The following is a 19807-nucleotide window of genomic DNA, read 5'->3' as shown; positions in this document are numbered from 1 at the left end:
ACAGAATCTATACCTGACTCCAAATCCCATGCTCTTTCTACAAAATTTTGTTATAGCCGCTCATTACATTTTGTTATAGCCACTCATTACATACATTTGATAAAAGTGGCTCTCTTGAAGGATTTAGGATAGAAGTTCTTAAACTACTGTGACTACTTCTATTGGTAAACAACAAAAAACCCACAAAAACTTATTTTTACATGATTGATTTTTCATTTTACTGGAAAGTAACTTAGCACATGTTGTCTCCCCAGTTGGTAGAGGAGGTGAAGGAGATAGGTGTTAAATTACTTGGTGATGAAGCAAGAAAGAATGTCCAAAGGAAAGTTAAGTTTGCTCAATAGTGTTAATGATAATTTTCTTTAGGAAAATATGATAAAACAGGGAAAAGTTAATTTAAGTCAGAACACAGACTCTCCATTTCCTGTATTTAAAAAAATCCATTTTGATTTTGCAAATTTTCTTTTTTTAAAAGGTTTTATTGATTTATTTATTTATTTGACACAGAGAGAGAGAGAGAGAGAGAGAGAGGGAACACAAGCAGCCAGAGGGAGAGGGAGAAGCGGGATCCCCGCTGAGCAGGGAGCCCGACGTGGGGCTCGATCCCAGGACCCTGAGATCATAACCTGAGCCGAAGGCAGATGCTTAACTACTGAGCCACCCAGGTGCCCCAATTTTGTAAATTTTCTTAATAAGTAATCTATATCCTGGGACTAATTTTTAATGTTTTATGGGAAAGATGGATTTTTGTCATAGTGCTAGAGCCTTATGGAGCTAGGAATAATATAAAAATAAATTAAAGGCTGAGGGCACATTCTGCGTGGAGCACCGGGTGTTATGCACAAACAATGAATCATGGAACACTACATCAAAAACTAATGATGTAACGTATGGTGACTAACATAACAATAAAAAATTATTAAAAAAATAAATTAATTAAAGGCTACTTGCCCTTTTGGATAAAATGATTCTAGATTCTGCTAATTATTGAAAGAATACATTTTTGTAAAAAAAAACTTACAAAATTTTGCTAAAGCACTTGAGTATTATAATATTTTGCTCCATATAAATTGCCAAATTCTGACTGTCTTCTGTGCTTTACGTAAAAATATGATACTTCTAAAGACATTGAAAGTCCAAAAAATATGTTGGAAATTAAAAGGAGCTTTACTCTCCCTGGCTTCAGTGCATCCTCCCTACAGCTGCTAGAATAATTTTCTTTAGACAATAGAAAGAATAGAAAGTGCCTCTGTTTCTTTTGCATGGCCCATCACTGCACACACCATACATTTTTATAAAAACGAAACACATTTCTAGTAAATGACATTGACAAATAATAACATCCAAAATAGATATTTGATCAAGGTGAGACTTAGGATATGTGTAGAATTAATCCATTATCTAACACTGTACTGACTCAGACAATTTTGAAGCCATTCAGGAATTTTATCTTAACTTCTCATTGAGGAACTACTCTGCATCTGAATTAACATTCTGCTACAGAATAATCGTAAGTTTATAATGTTAAGAATTTAACTTTGCTGGGAAAAAAACCCATCATCCCACTGAGATGTTAAAGCAAAATTCACTTGGTATAGTTCTTACATAAAGGCATTTTATTTCCTGTAATTTATTTATTAACAACCTATGAAAATGTAAATTATTAGTTATACGCAAGTTAGCACTTCAGAAAATGAAATAAGGAAGTTAGACGTGGGCTTTGGTGGTTTTAGTTCATTGGAAATTTTACCAAGTTTGCCTCATTAAAATATTTTCCTAGGGGGCTTTTTGGATATAGGAGAAAATTCAAATGAAGAATTGTATTTTATTTTTTATTTTGGTGTTTTCCATATTAAAATATACTGCACAATGATCCAAGGTAATATTTTGTAAGACTGGCAAGCATAACATTTGAATTAACTTATCTGATTGTATTATTATAAGGTTTATTTTCCACTTTAAAATATATTAAAAATGTGTGTGTGTAACATATACATATTCCTCACAATATCCTTGACAGTCTCTGAGCTTTAACTCTCACACTTGTAATTAATGAAGGTTCTTTTGTTTCAAACAAGAAAAACTCTGACTTGAAGAATTGATTGGAGAGACACTGGGTTGCTCATATCAAATACATGGAAGTTGCAGAACACGATCAAATGTAAAGTGCCGTGTAAGGACCATGGCCTCCCCAGGGCTATGTGGGCTTGAAGTTCAAATTCCAGCAATGGAGTGTCCGGTTAGCCTGGTTTGGATCACAAGGTTGCCTCTTGCCTAGGAGAGGCCAGGGCACTTTAGATCAAACTGGGTCCAATGAGGAAAAATAACTTTCCTAAAGGATACCCTGGTGCTATTCCAAAACAAAACAACAAAACAAAACAAAAACAAAGGAATGGATGTTTGGAAACCAAGAAACAAGTCTCTCAAACTCATTTTCTTCTACTTCAGCATAGCCAGATATGCCTACACAGGTGTCTCGGAGTGACAGGGGGTGGGTGTCTCATTTTTTAAAAAAGATTTGTTTGTTTTAGGTGGGGTGGGGGGAAGGCAGAGGCAGAGGGAGAGAGTCCCAAGCAGACTCCATGCTCAGTGCCACCGAGAGCCCCACTTGATCTTACGACCCTAAGGCCATGACCCCAGCTGAAACCAAGAGTCAGAAGCTTAACCAACTGTGCTGCCCAGGCGCCCCTAGGGGGTCTCATTCTTATTCTGCCAGCTGTGCGTGTGTCTGTGGTTGACTGAGGTGGGTCATCAAACTTCGGCTGCAGATAGGAGAGAGAGGGGAGCCATGAGGTTCCCCCACAGACGTGCAAATTAAATTGCTAGTCCATCTAAGCACACTCCTGCCAGGCAAGAGCAGACTCAGGAAAATCAGTTAATAAGCTGGATTCTTTCAGCAAATTAATGCTCAGTAATAAGCATATCCAGGAAGCCCTAAGGGTTGGGTTTAGTTTACCAAATAGTATTTCCTGAGACCCATAAATTGTGCTCCTCCTTCTGATATTGGAATGGAATAAAATCAGAGGAGAGCAGAGAAAAATTATCTTATAATTTAAATTTATATTTAAACTATAAAATAATTTGTGCAGTACACAAATTAGTCAAATTCACACATTCCCGTAAACATTAAAAGTCTCATATTACTTAGCAATTACTGGCAAATTATTTGGTTCTAGATCTCAACATTATTGCTTCCTGTAGGAGGCCTAGGATGGAGTTGGTCAGTATTCTTGGCAATATATTATACATACAGGGATTTGAGGCAACGTGAAAAAAAATTAGCTTTATCATGCAAAATTTCCCATTTGAATAAATCTCACCGGTCACAAATGGAGAAAATGAGGACAAATAGGTAAGAAGGGAGAGGCAGGGTGTGTGGAGTGTGTGATACATGTGCACGTGTTGGGTGTCTGTGTGGTGTGTCTGTGTGTGGTGAGCATGGTGTGTGGTGTGTCTGGGTTTTGTCTCTGTGCGTGTGTGTGGCATATACGTGCATGTGGTGTGTGTATATGGTGTGTGTGGTGTGAGTACAGAGTGAGTGTGTGGGTGTGTGATTTGTGTGTGCTGGTAGAAATTTCCTTTTTTACAGAATCACAGACACTGGGAGTACAATTGTTCCCCCAGAATACCTTTCTTCCTTGGAACAAAAGACTGATGGGAGTGAAGAGGGAGGTATGTAAGAAGGAAATGAAGCAAGAGAAATTATTTCTAAAATTATTAAAAATTGCAGCAAATATTTTCTTTTCTTGTATAATTGGAGCTTAGGCAATTTTGAGGCAGGGAAGGGAGGATCGTAGTGTAGCTGCAACAGCAATGCACCTGATTCTATATCTCCTTCGGATCTAATATTGTTGGGGTCCCTGGGAAGATGGAAATAAAAATGGCAAAAATGAAAAGGGGGCAGAAGGACCCCCAAATTGGGGAGAATAAAAGCTGCTAAATGGCTCTGTCCTTCCCTCCAAATATGGATTCAACCAAAAATAGTGCATAAAGACAGAGGCAGTGTGTGATGTTTGGCGCTGCCTAAACATTTTTGAAAATAATGGGTATTCATCTAACAATTGTTGTGCTGACTTAAGCAGCGCATATACTAAAATTGGGATGATACAGAGAAAATTAGCATGGCCCCTGAGCAAGGATGACACACAAATTGGTGAAGTCCTCCATATTTAAAAAAAAAAAAAATTAATAAAAAATTGTTAAATTGAATTACTGAGTTGGGAGGTCATAATGTCTTTTAGATTTGATTTCACTCGTGACTGAGCTACATTAAAAGTATTGATACATGAAAGCGACCATTTAGACCCATACTTCTACCATGTAATGCACTTGAACATTAAGTGATAGAGCTCAGTAAATAAAGAAAATTACCCGGAAGTCTGTTCATGCTTCATATTAGCAATTTAGTCCGAAATATCCTTTTTGTCAGAAAAATGGGGTCAACTAACCCCCAGACCTTACCAGACCCAAAGGAAGGTTTTCTTTTTGACTTCATGTCACAACCAAGACAAGGTGAATATACCTTTTTCTTCATGTGATACCTTCAAGGTCAAATTCTCCATGATCATCAAAAACTTAAAATGTGCCCTCATGTTCCATTTCCGGGATAAAAGAGACTGTGTGGTACGACTTCCTCTCCTTTCAAAGGACACAGCTGTTCCTCACATAATTTCCACAAATTGTGTATGATAATGAAGCAAGTGCCACAGATGAGGATGACCCTTATCATGGGCTGAGACAGAAGCCCCCAAACAAATGATATGGGGAGAGGGACACAGGAGGGACTGGCTGGCTCTTGGGCCAGGGCTGTAGAAATCTGTCTTCTTGTAGAAATTCTGTCTTTTGTTGCACTCTGAGCAAGGGCTCCCCTTTCTACATTTGCAGTCACCCACTGGGAATTCAAATTAAATTAGGTCCCACTTAAATTGGAGTTCTTCCCATTACATTAGCATTTGCATAATCTTGCCAATGTTTGCCAACTTGCTAATTAATAATAGGATGACTTCAATAATAGTAGTAGGATGGTTAAATCATGTTTTATTGCTGTTTGATTTACCTAGAATGAATCTGTCAAAGGGTACGTCTTGTATGTATGTTCAGTTTTTATGCCAATAGGTACAATCTCAGTTGGCAAACTTAATCCACCACTAAAAGTTGTTATTGCAATGACTTCTCCACGAATCTGAGGAAATGGAAATTAAAAAAAAAAAAGCATCAATGAAACTGACTTGTAAACCCTGTTGTTTTTCTGATTCACTTATGCTGAAGTATTGCTCAAGAATGATTTGTCTCTTTAATAAGTAGCAGCAAAAACAAAGCTTTAGAGAATTAACGTAAGAGAAGGATAATTCTTTCCCAGGAATTATCTTCCCAGTAGCCAGACTGAGGCTGAAAGTATTTAACTTTCTAAGGCTGGTTCACCTTCCTGTTACACAAAGCTGCAAGTATATTCAGAAGTTGAAAAAAAGGAAAGAGTCTGAGCTGGAATTAAGTAGTATAACTTCTGGAAGCTGGAGCCAGATAGTTTTAGCAGTATGTTGGATTGTTTTTTTGACAGCAGTATGACAGCTTTGTTTTATTTTCTTTCTTTAGGTGCTTCTAGGATTACAGATATCCACGGATCTCACACTCATGCTATACATCTCCTCACAAAGAGGACCTCCAGTTGGTCCTAGCAGAAACCTTATTAAATGGATGAACGTAATACTTTTAAATCTGCTTAGTCTTTAGACATCTGTCATGCCACTGTATAATTTAATTGCAATAGAATTTGGATACATTCATTTTTTGCTTTCATAGGTTTGAGAAGTCAGACGTGTTGTTCATCAATAATTACTCAATCCATGGGAAGAAAAAACAGATTTCACCCCAAATCCATGTGTCTCTGAACTACTACTGTAAGTACATATGAGCACAGCAAAACCATCATCATCACAGTAGGGTTTTATCTTTCATAATCTATCCCACCAAAAAAATGAAGGAGGCTCACAATTTCTCCCCACCTTAAAGGAAGGATCTGTTGAAAGCATAGTTTTGAGGTTACCGTTTTATTCAGATTGAACCATTCATTTAGTTTAAGGACATCTATACAGGTCTTCAGTCCTATTCCCAGGTTCACCAAGGTCAACAATGACGAACACAGTATCTAGTCAAACTGGCTAAAGAACCAAGCCCTACAGAAACAATAGGAGCAATGTTACAAATTTACAACTGCAGAAACTTTTCCCCCAGGGAATATATATTTCAATCAACAGAGAGCATCGCTGTACCAAAAGTGGAGTTGCTGAAATCATGAAATCAGTCTCTGTAAATCCAGCAGCAATATGCTGAAGAGAGTTTCAAAGAATGGCACATAATCCATCTGCCACATCTCATTTCGAGGAAACTGGACGTTGCGTTGGGTTGTGTAATGCTGGCTTCTCAAACTTGATCGGGATCTCAGCTGTCCCAAGTCTTTTCCTCTCTCCGTGCCAAAGGGAAACACTACCGCACACAAATCATGGAGTAGATGATGTGCAGTTGTGCCGACACAAGCCACCAGTAAAAAGAAAAATGAGGGCCCTCAGCCAAGCTCTCCCTTTGGCCGGTATGCTCCTCCACTTGTGTGTGTTTCTACTGATGGGCTTTCTTTTCTGAGGAGAAACCTATGAAAAACAGAAGGAAAATGTTTCAGATTAAAAATTAAAAATTCATTTCTTCTGGCTCAGGGCTAACATAAACTTTGAGGCTGGCAAAAAAAAAAGAGAGAGAGAGAGAGAAATATTTTATTCATGAGCTCCCACAAGTTTACACTGAAAAATCAAGAGGCGGGCAATGGAGGGTTATTATCTTAAGCATTGACATATGCTTACCACTTTGTGAAATCAGCTGTGGCCTAGTTCTACTCGTGCCTGAAGAGGAATATTCTGTACTACGTCTCATCTTTGCTGACCTTTTGGTGGCTCAGGCATTTGCTTAGGAAAGTAAGTCGTATATGTTACTATTAGGTTTGGTACTTAGCCCACGGGAAGGTAACTGCCACATAAACTACTTTGAGTATGGCGAAGGGTACATTATCATCAAAGTGATAGAAAAGATCACAGTGCTTAAGATGTGTCAATGTACCATGAAGGCCAATAATGAAAGCCGCCGTGTATTTCAGAAGGACTAGAATAGAACACCACAGATGAGCACTATAAGGAAGACACAGTCGAGGAGAGCTACTCGCGGTGACAGAAAAAATACATATAAATTTCAAGAAATAAGGTATTTTCCTATTCATGATAACAATTGAAAATATGTTAAATGTTTTATTCTTGCCACCCTGTATTTGATATTTCGAATAAACAAATATTTAAACTAACAGTTTTCTTTCCAGGCTTAAAAAAATATACTCTTCTAAGGATGGTGGCCGTTACACTAAAAAGAAAGATACCTAATATGGTAAGAGCATAAATTTGGACCCAGAACCATAATCCACTGGACTTTAGATTTAATCCATTTATGATGCCTGCCCCTAGATATCTTAAAACATTAAGAAAACTTAATTCCTTTGTAGTTTTTATAGCACTCTTGTGAAATAGGTATAGAGGTGAGGGTCATTATCCCCATGTTTTGGACAGAGAGAGGTTGTGACCCATGAGAGGATCCATGGCAGAATGGAAATGTGAACAAAAGCAAAAAACAGGTCTTCAGTTCCTTGAAGGGAAGGCGGAGGGTCCCCAAGCAGTGAGTGTGGGAAGAGACTTCTGTCATCAGACTTGGCTCCATGGTTTGAATGGCAGGGTAAGAGAAACGCCACCAGGGAATCGAGGGTTCTCACAGCGCTAGACACAATCCGCTGTGCCTTATTGGTTGGTAAAGAATTCCATTCACTAATTGTGTGCCTTATTATTTATTAATGGTATGCGTTGCACTCTATCCTTTTATGTTCACAAGAGTGCACGTTAAGTACCATGACGCGGAAGTGATCTGAATAGGACCCAGAGATCTTGGTGGCAGAGTCCATGTCTGCCTCTACATCAGGGATCGGCCGAATCTAGAGTCCTCTGTGAGAGGAGGATGCACCAGTGCAGCAGACAGGTTCCAAGGGGACTCTGCTCTCTCTACATGCGCACTCACCTCAGAATGTGCATGCTTATGCAGCAACAGTAAGGAAACATACATAAGTAAACGTTCTTACCAGTTGGGATGCAATATCCAATAGAAACCTTGTTTCCCAACAGATTTTTATTTTCCATTTAAGAGAAATAGTGCAGTTGTATCCACCTAGTGGAACTGTGGCTAGTCTAGCCTTATTGTGTGCATTTTTCTCATCCAGTCTCTATCCATCCACCTCCCTACCTATATCTATCTATATAGAACATTAATCAGAATGTTTAGTCTTTGCTTATAAATCGGTGTCTGCACAGGAATATATTTACCACCTGTATTTTCATATGTTCCTGTATATATAAATATACATTGACACTTTATTTAATATTCCCTTAGCAAAATCACTTAGTTTACCAATAAGCCGGCCTTTACAGCATTGTAAGGTGAGGATGCATTCCTCCTGCAATTCTTCTCTACAAATCCAGAAATAGACATAAAACTATCTGTCTCTAAATTTTTATTAATATTTTTATTAACTGCTGGTAAGGTAAGTAATGTATTTTATAAAAGAAAAATATTAATATTTTATCCATCTGTATTGAAAATCACACAAGTACAGTCTCTAAGTTTCTTCTGTTTCTTACACCTCTTAGGTAACTTCCACTATTTATACTGACTCCTATATCCCTTCATACTACTGAAAAAAAATCCAGCTAAGCCAGCCATTTTACCGAACTAAAATGATCTGTAATGTTCAGTTATAAAGACAGTTATGAAAAGACACAAACTGAGAAATAAAGGTTCTGGCTTTCAGGATAGGGCCATTAGAATTTATTTAAATAAAATACCTCCAAATGATGACACTATTATATTTTAATATGTAGCCTGGGGTTGTCCATATTGCTCGGTGGTTACAGTGTGGGCTTTGGAGGTTGACTGCCCAGCTTGTCTATGTCCTAGCCAATAACCAGCGATGTGGACTTGGACAAGTGACATTATCTCTCTGTTCCTTGGCTTCCACAATTTTAAAACAAGAACAACAGTAGTACTCACTTCATAGAGTTGCTATAAGGTTTTGATGAGATAATATACAAATAGATACAGTGCCTAAAGTAGTTTCTGGCACATGGTTAGTATTATGGGTTGAATTGTGTCCCCCCCAAGAGATATGTGTATGTCTTAACCCCTGGTACCTGTGGATGTGACCTTATTTGGAAATTGGACTTTGCACACATAATCAGGTTAATATGAGATTATACTAGATTAGCCTCATCCAATATGACTGGAGTCCTTATAAGAAGATGAAAATTTGGACACAGACACAGAAAAGAGGGAAGATGGCCAAGTGAAGAGTGAGGCAGAGATTGGAGTTATGCTGCCACAAGCCAAGGAATATCTGGAGCTACTAGAAGCAGGAAGAGGCAAGGAAGGAGACTTCTCTAGAGACTCTGGAGGGCGCATGGTCTGCCCACACCTGGATTTCAGAATTCTAGCCTCCAGAGTGTGAGAGGATAAATTTCTGCTGTTTTAAGCCATCTAGTTTTTGGTGCTTTATTATGGTAGCCCTAGGAAATGAATTCAGTCAGTATTCGGTTAATTAGTTATTACTAGACATTAGTAAAGGCCAATTATAATAGTTAGGCTTTGATCTTCCATATTGTAAAGAAATAATTATGTTTGCTCGCGACACAATCTCACATGCCTACATTTCATGTCCTTTCAAACGTGTAAGAATTGAGCTCTAGCTCATTAGACGAAGTTCAACTCTGCACCATATGAAAAATTTGGAAGGTACAGAAGAGACTGGCATGCAATGTAGTTAGAAAACATAGCCTTTTGACATGTCACAAAGGAAGAAACAAAACAACATGTTTTCAAGGTTATACTAACTCAACTATGCCATAATTGTTCTAGAAACATGGAATTCATTTTGCATCCTATTCTGATAACAGATGAAACAAGATTAAAATGTTCTTCATAAAATCACATTTCTAAACAGAAACTGTAACCCCTTAACATCTGTGGACTTCGATATATAAAAATGTGATTATTTAGTGCTGTGCAGAGAGAAAGCCAAGTAAGTCTTAAATGTCTCGAAAACCTTTATTTAAATCTTTAATTTTTGAAAGAAGAGTTAATCTCCAACAGGTCCGCAAAGCATTCTAAACTAACCAGAGACAATAACAGAGCAAAACTGGAAATTAGTTGACCCAAAGACTGTTCAATAATACTCAGTACCTACTGACTTTAGTCTTTGGTCAGGAAGCCCTTCTTTAGGTCCGCACTTTTAGAGGACCCTGCTCTGGCCCTCTTCCAACCACCTTCCTCCCCAGTGTGAGTCTGCCTGATTCTAGAACAAGCTCTTGGTACCCACGTGCAGACCCCAAAATCCCTGCCCACGTGACCGTGTTTCTGCTTCTCGGCCTCATGTGGTCCTCTTTCCCAGGCCTAAAGCCAAGGGGTGCTGTTTGTAGCATAATGAGGGGTATATGGATGAAGTTGGGATGTGCCAACTGGGCTGTACTCAAATTCACACTCAAGATTCCTCCCAGGTGAAAGGTGGGAAGAGAAGGGGATGGGCCATGGCTCAGGTCTTCCTGTGCCATTGTGTCCTGGAACAGAACTGTTTGGAATGTGAGCATTTTAAATGTCACTCTGCCCTTCAAGCTATGTTTATCAATAGGGGAATAGACTATAATAGCTTCTATGCTTGATTCATGATGTTTCAATATTGAACCTGAAGTACACAGCTCTCCATGTATTCTTGCCTCAGGGAATGTTAAAGGAGGATCTAGTGATCACAGCAATTTAACCACTCATTACCCACTGTACATTTTAAAAATCATAAGGCTACTGCCCTGCAAACACTTCACGTATAGATGTCAGAGCCACTATTTCAGGTTAGATACCATGAGAGGAATTATAAGGATGGATACTAGGATCAAACTATAATGTGCTATATATATTGGGATCAGAAAAGTAAAATTTGTCGGGAGTCATAGGAAAGTAATAAAAACTGAGAATTAGGACAATGTACAAAGCACACATACAGATTAATATTCATTTAATTATCTATATTTCTGAAAGGGTCATTTTCACTGAAATACAAGTCAAATACTTCAGTACTTATTTTATGAGTAAAATTTATGAGTTTTAAAAATACTTTCTGTTCATAATTTACCAAACACTGAGCCTAACTTTTCCACTCATTTTTTCTTCCATTGTTTGAGTTTGGGTATTTATAGCCCAAAACACAGGGTATGCTGACTAGCAGTATATTCCTGAAGAGTGAAAGATAAACATATTAGCCAAATAATGAGTCAATGAGTAATATCATAACAAAAACGTCTGTATAATAAAAAGATTTCTAAATTCCTATTTAACAATACCACAAAGTTACTTTTAAGGATTCTGAGCAACTGCATCGGACCTACAAATCAAAAGGAGCTTTCCAATTAAATGACATAAAAAATAAGAAAAATCACCACTGAAATTAAATAATGGCACATGAGAGATTTTGTTTGACGAGGGTGATCTCAGAGCTTTTGCCAATTTTTATGAACTGGCTTGAACCTTGAGATAGCATCAGCTTTGGAAGCTAGAAGAGGAGAAATAGAAATCAAAAACAGGCAGATTTCTGAATAAGGCATTTCTTTCTCCAGTGGTCCCCTAGCCATGACCAGCCCTCCTCGCAGACAAGCCGCAGTGAGCTGCAGAGAAGGAAAGGGTTCAAATGGCAACATATCCCATTGGTTTCTACTAGGGCTGACCGAGCATGAATTCGTTCATAATGTATTTATTACATACTTAATCTTACATAGTACTTTGTCTTTTACCTGTGATACTCAAAATACCAAATGAGTAGCACAAATAACATGCTATGGCTTCACAGGAAGAAAAGATTATTGAGGGATAGGTTTAAGTCATATAATTATCCAAGTTAAATCCCCCATTCTCATTTTATATCTGTCATCGTAGAAAATTCTAATAGAGTGAGAGAGGTAGGTTTTCGAGGGCACTATAGGATGTGATTCAAAGCACAGGTTTTGAAGTCCTATACATCTGGAATCTAATCCCAGGATTAAATTTTACCAACTGTGTTATTCAGGCATGCTACTTAAATTCTCCAAGCCTCAGTTTCCCCATCCATAAAATGGTATAATATAATAAAACCTATTTTATAGCATTGTTGTGAAGATTAAAACATCTTAAAAATACTGAGGTTGCTACATAATAGAGGTTTATTTTTCATTGTAATTTTACATCTGTAGACTCTTAGCATGTTTACACACGGCAAACTTCATTATGTTTCTTCCCAAGCAGACAAAAATCACTAGGTCTTATATACTGACTATAATATTCTATTTTTGCATATGTAATTTAGTTTCCGAAGATCATCACAATTCACTTTTCTACCTTATATGATTATTAGCTTCTATTACACTTGTCCAAGAAGAATCTATTAGTGATACATAAATGGCTCTATGATATTACTGAATTCTCTCCTGCATAATTGTATTTTCTAGTGGTTAAACTCCAATTCAGGGAGAAAATATCTTTAATATTCATTCCAGACCGATATAATACGAAGTGGAAAATTATAATTGGGTGGCAGCTCAGCTATTATACAACAAGAGATTTCAAAAACACAGACATTATGCAACAATCATTATGGTTAATAGTATGCCTTTCTAATAAAAGCTCTCTACTATGGCTGGAACCCAAGAACTTCATTAAAACCAATGGTTATATTCATAGTGGAAAGAAAAGAAAAAAAGAGTCCTACAGTTTTCTGATAAATACCTAGACATTTTTTTATAGAGTTCTCCCTCTTTATCTTTCTTCTCTATAATGCTACTGTAAGCTATGGCCCTCACCACTCTTAGTGCTGCTGTGTACGGCTGTCCAGGTTGTGTACTGTGCAATGCTAGGAGGTTCCACTTACAAAGATAACCATGAAGAACTTGGACTTGTGAAGTACACGGCCTGCAAAACTACATGTGTTATCCCTGGCTATCAATTTCTACTCCGTAATGGCCTCCTTTTGGTAAAAAATAGAATTCTATGATCTCAGATCAGAACTAAATGAGATCAAGTTTCAAGTATGGCCTGAAATTGGAATATGGCTCATCGTCAGCTTTTCTAGATAAATTAAAATCTCTGGAAATTAACAACATAGAGTCACAGGTGTGTGTCATATGAGATTTTTTAAACATGTAGCAGGCATGGCTGACTTTTGATTATATGTGATGAGAATAAAGGTGGGATTATGGTTATAGCCCAGTTTATACAGCCCATTCCTGAGTGGTCTCATGAGACCACAGAAACAAGCAGTAGAAAGTGTGGCAGATGCTGGAAAGAAGAGGAGAATGGTCAACCAAAGAAAAATACGATAAAAGAGTACTCAATTGTGAGTACTTGATAGGTGACTTTTTTAGTGTTTTTTTCCAGCATACTTAGGAGGTGGGTGTTGTGGGCTACCTTGGCCTAAACTTGGAGTCTGACATTTAGTCATTAGGGAACACAGTTCTGAGTCTTTGGTTTCCTCTGTCTGTCTGCCAGTGACATTTAAAACATCTGTCTAGCAAACTCAACCTGGAATAGTGGATGTGCATCTGCCCTTTGTAGTGGAATCCCAGAGCTTTGCTGTTGTTGTTACAGAATAGCTCCACTTGAAGTTTTCATTTCTAGCCCCAGATGGAATACTGACTCTGAGCCTGGAATGGGAGCAGCAGCCAGAACTGAGATTCCTGCATTTCTCCATTCGAACATTTTCTGTTTCTTAAGGAGTTCAAGTTAACCCCAGGTGCATCAAATTAGAGTTGTGTATGCAACACAACTTTTTAGAAGGCCCTCCCTGAGTACGAATGAATGTATGTTGAGTAAACATCCCAAAAAGACCCCATTAAAATGTAAACATGAAAGAATGCTCAATACAGCTGTGGTCTTACCATTCGCCTTGTGCTGCACATCTGGCGGAAACTGGTCAGGAGCATACCACTGATAGTCTGGCTGTGTGGAACAATACAACATGATCATAGCAATATGGACTTCAAGCAAAACATAGTGGCGTATTAAAAATGTAATTACACTGTGTGGCTTTTGTTACACAGGCAGCACAAAAATCCTTTCTATCCAAACCTGTTGCCAATCTTGCTCATCTCTCTTACCTCCTTCATCACTATTCCCATCTCCCAACCCACCCCCCTCTAAATCCACTCTGTGTTGGCCAGAGTTTCTCCTACTTCGGGGTTGTGGCATTTTTTTTTTTTTAAAGCAGTTGTGTTTTGGATATCTGCAGAAGTATAAACACTTCTGTAAAACTTACTACAGCCCATAAATAAAACAGAGCAGTTTACCATCAATAAATAACTATATTTAAAGCCCTCACACAGAAGGCAACAGAGAGACCAAGAACACAATGACAAGTTTTAATGTTTCGGGGTACAAGGAAGAAATCTAAGCCTTTTGGTGCGGACATGGCTTATAGAAGCTCAGGATGGTGAAGCAGGGTGGATCTTTCCCTTAGTAGTACTACTGTTCCTCCGTGGAAACTACTCTCTAGATTGTTCAGAGAGTTTAGACTAGAGAAGCAGTCAGAGGTGAGAGCAGACTAGGATTTTTCTTGTGGGATTGTGTTGTAGGCTTCACCAGTTAAGAACCCCTAGATATTGAACATCGGGGAACATGTCAAACAAACTGCTTTGGATAATCATAAGCTACAGACCTGAAGTTCAAAATACAGTTCCAAGATGAGTACCTCTGTAGTTAACCACTTGGAGCAGAGCAACCCAGCTTCACCTGCCCATGAGGATGGTCTGTCTTCCTGCTCCTAGTGCTCACCCCTGCCTCCTACTTCCCCCCCCACCCCGCCCCCGCCCAGACACAGAGAATACAGACCTTTTGTTCTATTAATCAATTACCTCCTGAAAATAACTCCGGGAAAATGTCTCTACCAATGAGCCAGCAGGGAATATTTACAGGGCTGCCAGACCACTGAAAGTAGCCTTAAAGTTCAATTATCAGACAAGACACTAAGAAACGCTGCATTTAGTACAGTCTGACCCCACTTTACCCCCACTCAGACACCTAGGCTCTTGGCTCCTTTTGGTCCATGAAAAAGCTAAAAGAGGAAATGAGATCACCTCTGTTTTTTATCTCCTCGTTTATTTTTAGATGTCTCAAATAACACGTAGGATAAGTGACGTGAGCCTCAGTTTTAGATTCCAGGAGAGTTGCCAAAGGAAGGCGAATATACTGTAATTTTACAGACACGACTGCTTGGGCTTTAATTCAGGCTTAGAAATAAGCATAAAACACAAAATATTCTTTTTACATGAACTCCGGGAGTGAAATTCTACTGTTATACCAAGATTCTGTTTAACTGAATACTGCTTGAAAATGTAAGACATTATACACGGCTTGGAATCTTTTTTCAAATCCTTTATTTGGTGACAATTTTACACAGTCTGGACCACCTTACCTCTTATAATTGATCGGGAGAGTTTGATGAGTTTTTATAGTAGGTGAATTTCTGCTTTCTTTCCGTAAATGAGTATTTGAAGAAAATAGTCATTTTTACTTCTAGATAAACTTGCATGACTCATTGGCTTTATCGTTAACCTGTCACAAGACTATTTCTCCAATTCCCCAACCCGTAGGAGCTAACTCCAAAGTAAACTTCTATCTCTTTATGTTTCCCACAACATTAATTTACTCCTACATTCTGAAAGAAAAAAAATTTAAGGAATGATAGCTGTGTTTGGGGAGTCCCAGAAATGTTTCTTGTAAAGACTGAAAAGCAAGCAAACAGGTAAAGAAAAAAGGGAAATGGGGCGGGTGAGCAGACAGAAGTGACAACGGGCAACAACACAAAAAGAACCCAATTCACAGCAGTGCGCTGTGTCACACCGGGGTCAGAGAAGGGATGCTCATTAAATTCTGACAGGTCTCTGCCACCCAAAGAGTCGTTACCTCCTCCCTTGGGGAAAGGGCTTTGAGTCACACTCAGATACAAAAGTATGGCAACCAAGAGAGTCATGCTCTCCGTAAATGCTCTGCTAGGAAAATGCTGGTTAAAATCTCAAGATTCTTTGCATAATTAAAAACGCAATACAAACTAAGGGGGAGGGGAGTTGTCTGAGCATTTCCAAAATGCAGAAAAATGCATAATGTTTTTCCTGTGTAAAGATGCTGTCTGTGTAGCCAAAACACAAAGTAGAGACCAGCATCCAGACCATGGGGGAGGGTAGGAGGAAGAGCACTATGGAGAAGCGAAGGAAGGATGCTTTGGTTCTGGCTTATTCAGGCTGACTGTCCAAATCAATTCCACTCACGAATAATTGCTCCACTGTTCATTGCATTTTGCCTGGCTAGACACACCACGGAGAGCAACTTAAGTGGGTCACTTTTTCTTGGATCCTTTAAGAATATCCTTTTCATTGGAAAACGTCAAAGACTATATTGCACAGATGTAGCCATATCCACAGTAGTTCAGTATAAGTTTACAACTGAAAAAGGCATCCCTCAGACTTGCTATATTCACTTTGCTTCTCTTAACGCACAAAAGTGCCCTTTTGGAAGAGTCAGGTATGTCATTTAAAATGGCCCTTATAAAATGTGGTATGTTTGTTCAAGAATTACAGCTCAATTTGATACCGTTCAGTGAATTTATTCATAACCATGCGTGTCCTGTGGATGCCGTGTGCCAAAAAGATAATCATAGTGTACAGTGACCACTGTAACTCTCTAAATTAAAGGCTGAGATAAAAAGAGGCTCTTTCTGTGGACAATAGTATACGCCCAAATTACAGAGACAGACAGCATTTCTACCAAAAAGAAAAAAAAATACTAGAACTTATTAGGTAATATAAGCACTTCTGTGTTGAGATGCAAGCTCTTACTTACTGGGAGCTTCTGTTGATCCTGTGCAGCCCCTGGGCCTGCTGGCGCACGTAGATTCCGCAGGTGGGAATTCAAGCCACAGTTACACATCGGGAACAACATCTGAGGAGGAAAATGTTGTCGGTTCATAGGAAGTGGGTGAAACTGGGGAGTCACACTGACACTTGCTTTATACAACCACAGGTTTGGCTGAAATCTTAAGGTTCAGTCAAACTCTCGCATAATCCCGACTTGACATAGTGGGTGCACAGATGTAGGCTCTGGACTGATAGAGATGAGGCTCACAGGGGAGATTTCACTTAAGGTGAAACTCTAATTAGCCTTTCATGTTGGAGACATCAGAAACACTTAAAAGGTATAGAGGTAACTTTATGTTTCTGAGTTATCTTCACAGAGGGTCTTCGTTCAAGAAGAACCAGCCATTAAGCCATAAAACAAGTTTTAACAAGACTCTTACAGCATAACTAAGTCCAGAGAGTAAATTAAGAATCAAGAGAAATAATATTAATTCCTGAAGCCCCCTAGAGAACCAATGGGACAGAACACTTCAGTGCCCAAGAAGATACTGTATTTTCTCAAAAGAGGCACAAACCTTTGATGTAATTTTTCCACTGTAAATTGTGTAAGCAACTGCAAGAAATACCAAGGAAATATACTTCCCAGGCGTTCATGGGTCAATGAAGAAATCTCTATTTGCGTGAGCACACACTAAGGCATGTGCTACTGGTAACATGTTCTGGAAAGCATGTGTTTTTCATGAGCGTTAGGGCTGACAGGCCTTGGTGGTACCTAAGCATTAATCTATCCACTGGCATTTTAGTCCATTATGCAAAGCCTGGGTTGTTCTGGAACATCCGTAGCAGAGCTTGAATACACCTTTAATTGGAACCATGAGGAACTGCTGTGCTCAGGAATAAATGTGGGGGCGGAACTTAAAGTTGCCACCTCAACTACGACCAGAAGATTGGTGAATTTAGGTAAGGAGCAACGTACCTGTTTTAATTGCTTTTCGAGTTTTTCTTTCTCCAGCTGACAAGCTTTTATCTATGGACAAAAAAACAAAGGCATTTGTTTATCGAAAGAGTTCACATATTTCGTTCTAAAGTTACTCTTGACCCAGCTGTCAGTGACCTGCTCAGAAGCCCCAGGGGTGAAGCTCTGATATAGCAGTCATGCCACTGAAAACTGTCACGTTTTGGATTTTCCAGACCGGCATCGGTTCTACCTCGAAACGCCCAAGTGAAGTGCGGAATGTAGAACTGTTCTAAACTGTTATTCCGATTTGTGGAAATGACTGTAATTCTCAGTTTTAGGTTGATATCCTGAGACACAGATATAAATGTAGAGACATGGGGAATAGATAGAGACACAAAAACAGCTTCCACTGCTTATTGAATAGGACTGTAATTGGTCAGCTGAACATTCAAGAGCCGTCACTGTGAATGCTAGAAGTTGTACATGCACTTAATCCATGCCGGACACTGATCTACAGCTTTACATATAATAACTCATCGACTCCTCCCAATGCCTCTATGTGATACTTCAATGCTATTATCTCTATTTTACTGATGAGGACACTGAGATGTGAGATACTAAGGAACTTGTTCAAAGTCACACTGCTGTACTTTATGGCTTCTCCCTATGTAAGACCCAGTCTCATCTGGCAGAGTCACCCACCGTGAAGTCCTTCAACATCTGACAAAACTAGAGAAGGCTGTTTTTGCTTTGACTCATTAGTCATGCTATTGTCATCCCTACACGCCCTGTTCCTCATCCCTGTAGGGCATATATCCCCACCGAATGATACCGTTCCAAGTCCTGCCTCTCTCCTTCCTTTGTCCTCCCATTTAGCATTATACATTTTCCCTGCGACTTTTTGTAGTCCAATGTGTACTGTGTACAATCAGTTTTCATTATCCACAGGAGTTATGTTCTGTAAAGTCACCATGAACACTGGAGTAGTGAGAACGGAACCACTGCTCCTTGGGAAATGCAGGGTTAGGTTCCCATGAGCCTCTGGTCAGACCATTTTTGTTGACTGATCAATAGAGAATCCTGTTTTATGTGTCTTTCTATTAAAGGCATCTTGTTGAATATAGATTGTTGGCCCATTAACATGGGACTCTTGGCCTATGGCACTATGTTAATCCCTGAATGAAGCTTATCTAACACACCTTTTCTCCGTAAGGCGAGCATGACCTTCCTACCACGAGTAGCACCTCAGCACTCTGTTTGGGGGCCATTTTAAGCAATGCAATAACCAACAAAAAGGACAAAAATGAGAAAATGTGGCATGAAATAAACCACGAAAAGGACATTTGTTACAGTCTGAGAGCCGAAACAAGGAGGCAAGGCCTTGTTGGACCTCAACTGAGAACAAGTGTGTAAGGTGACTCAAGTTTTTTTCTGCTCTGTACATATTCACAGATGGATTTAGTTGGCACCAGTATTGATTTTTGGAGTGACAAACACATTTCAGTAAGCAGGCAAATTCACAAATATGGAATCCAAAAATGGTAAGGATAGACTATATATGTCCCCCTTACTATACTGCAAGTATTTAATAGCAAGGATCATTCTTTTAGTTCCTTATAGTATATAACAAATGCCTTGCAGAAAGAAAGCATCAAAATTAAATTACAAGAAACCATATGTGGCATATTAATTATACAACTAACTGACCCTATTTAAAAACTCCTCCTTCCAACAAACTAAAATCGTTTGTGAAATACCTATGAGGCATGACCTGAGCTTGATGTTTTTGTGTAGATTTTTTTCATTTCACCCCGAGAACAACTGTGTGAAGTCATGAAGTGGAAACCATCATCTA

At 38.8% G+C, this 19807-nt stretch overlaps 1 protein-coding gene and 1 non-coding gene across 3 annotated transcripts in view; one reads left to right on the top strand and one right to left on the bottom strand.

Annotated features, from left to right (window-relative positions):
• Positions 1–4066: 4066 nt before the first annotated feature.
• LOC114208303 (U6 spliceosomal RNA) lies at positions 4067–4173 on the top strand. Its single transcript, XR_003609003.1, has one exon. It is a non-coding gene; the product is annotated as a U6 spliceosomal RNA (small nuclear RNA).
• A 1855-nt stretch (positions 4174–6028) lies between these two features.
• Positions 6029–19807, bottom strand: part of TNIP3 (TNFAIP3 interacting protein 3) — an 87420-nt gene continuing 73641 nt past the window's right edge. Inside the window, exons 10-13 of one of the 2 annotated variants that reach the window (XM_028102292.2) lie at positions 17971–18021; positions 16981–17079; positions 14025–14085; positions 6527–6644 (exon numbers count right to left, since the gene is read on the bottom strand). In XM_028102292.2, the coding sequence (XP_027958093.2) occupies positions 6613–6644; positions 14025–14085; positions 16981–17079; positions 17971–18021 (243 nt within the window). In that variant the 3' untranslated portion in view covers positions 6527–6612. Of the gene's footprint in view, positions 6645–14024; positions 14086–16980; positions 17080–17970; positions 18022–19807 lie in introns of both variants that reach the window. The other variant, XM_088021057.1, reaches the window with a different exon arrangement.

This window comes from Eumetopias jubatus, unplaced genomic scaffold (genome assembly GCF_037043125.1).
Source record: "Eumetopias jubatus isolate StellerSeaLion01/CBP00866 unplaced genomic scaffold, mEumJub1_p1.0 scaffold_2, whole genome shotgun sequence".
NCBI lineage: Eukaryota > Metazoa > Chordata > Mammalia > Carnivora > Otariidae > Eumetopias > Eumetopias jubatus.
This window is presented reverse-complemented; position numbering and strand designations above follow the sequence as displayed.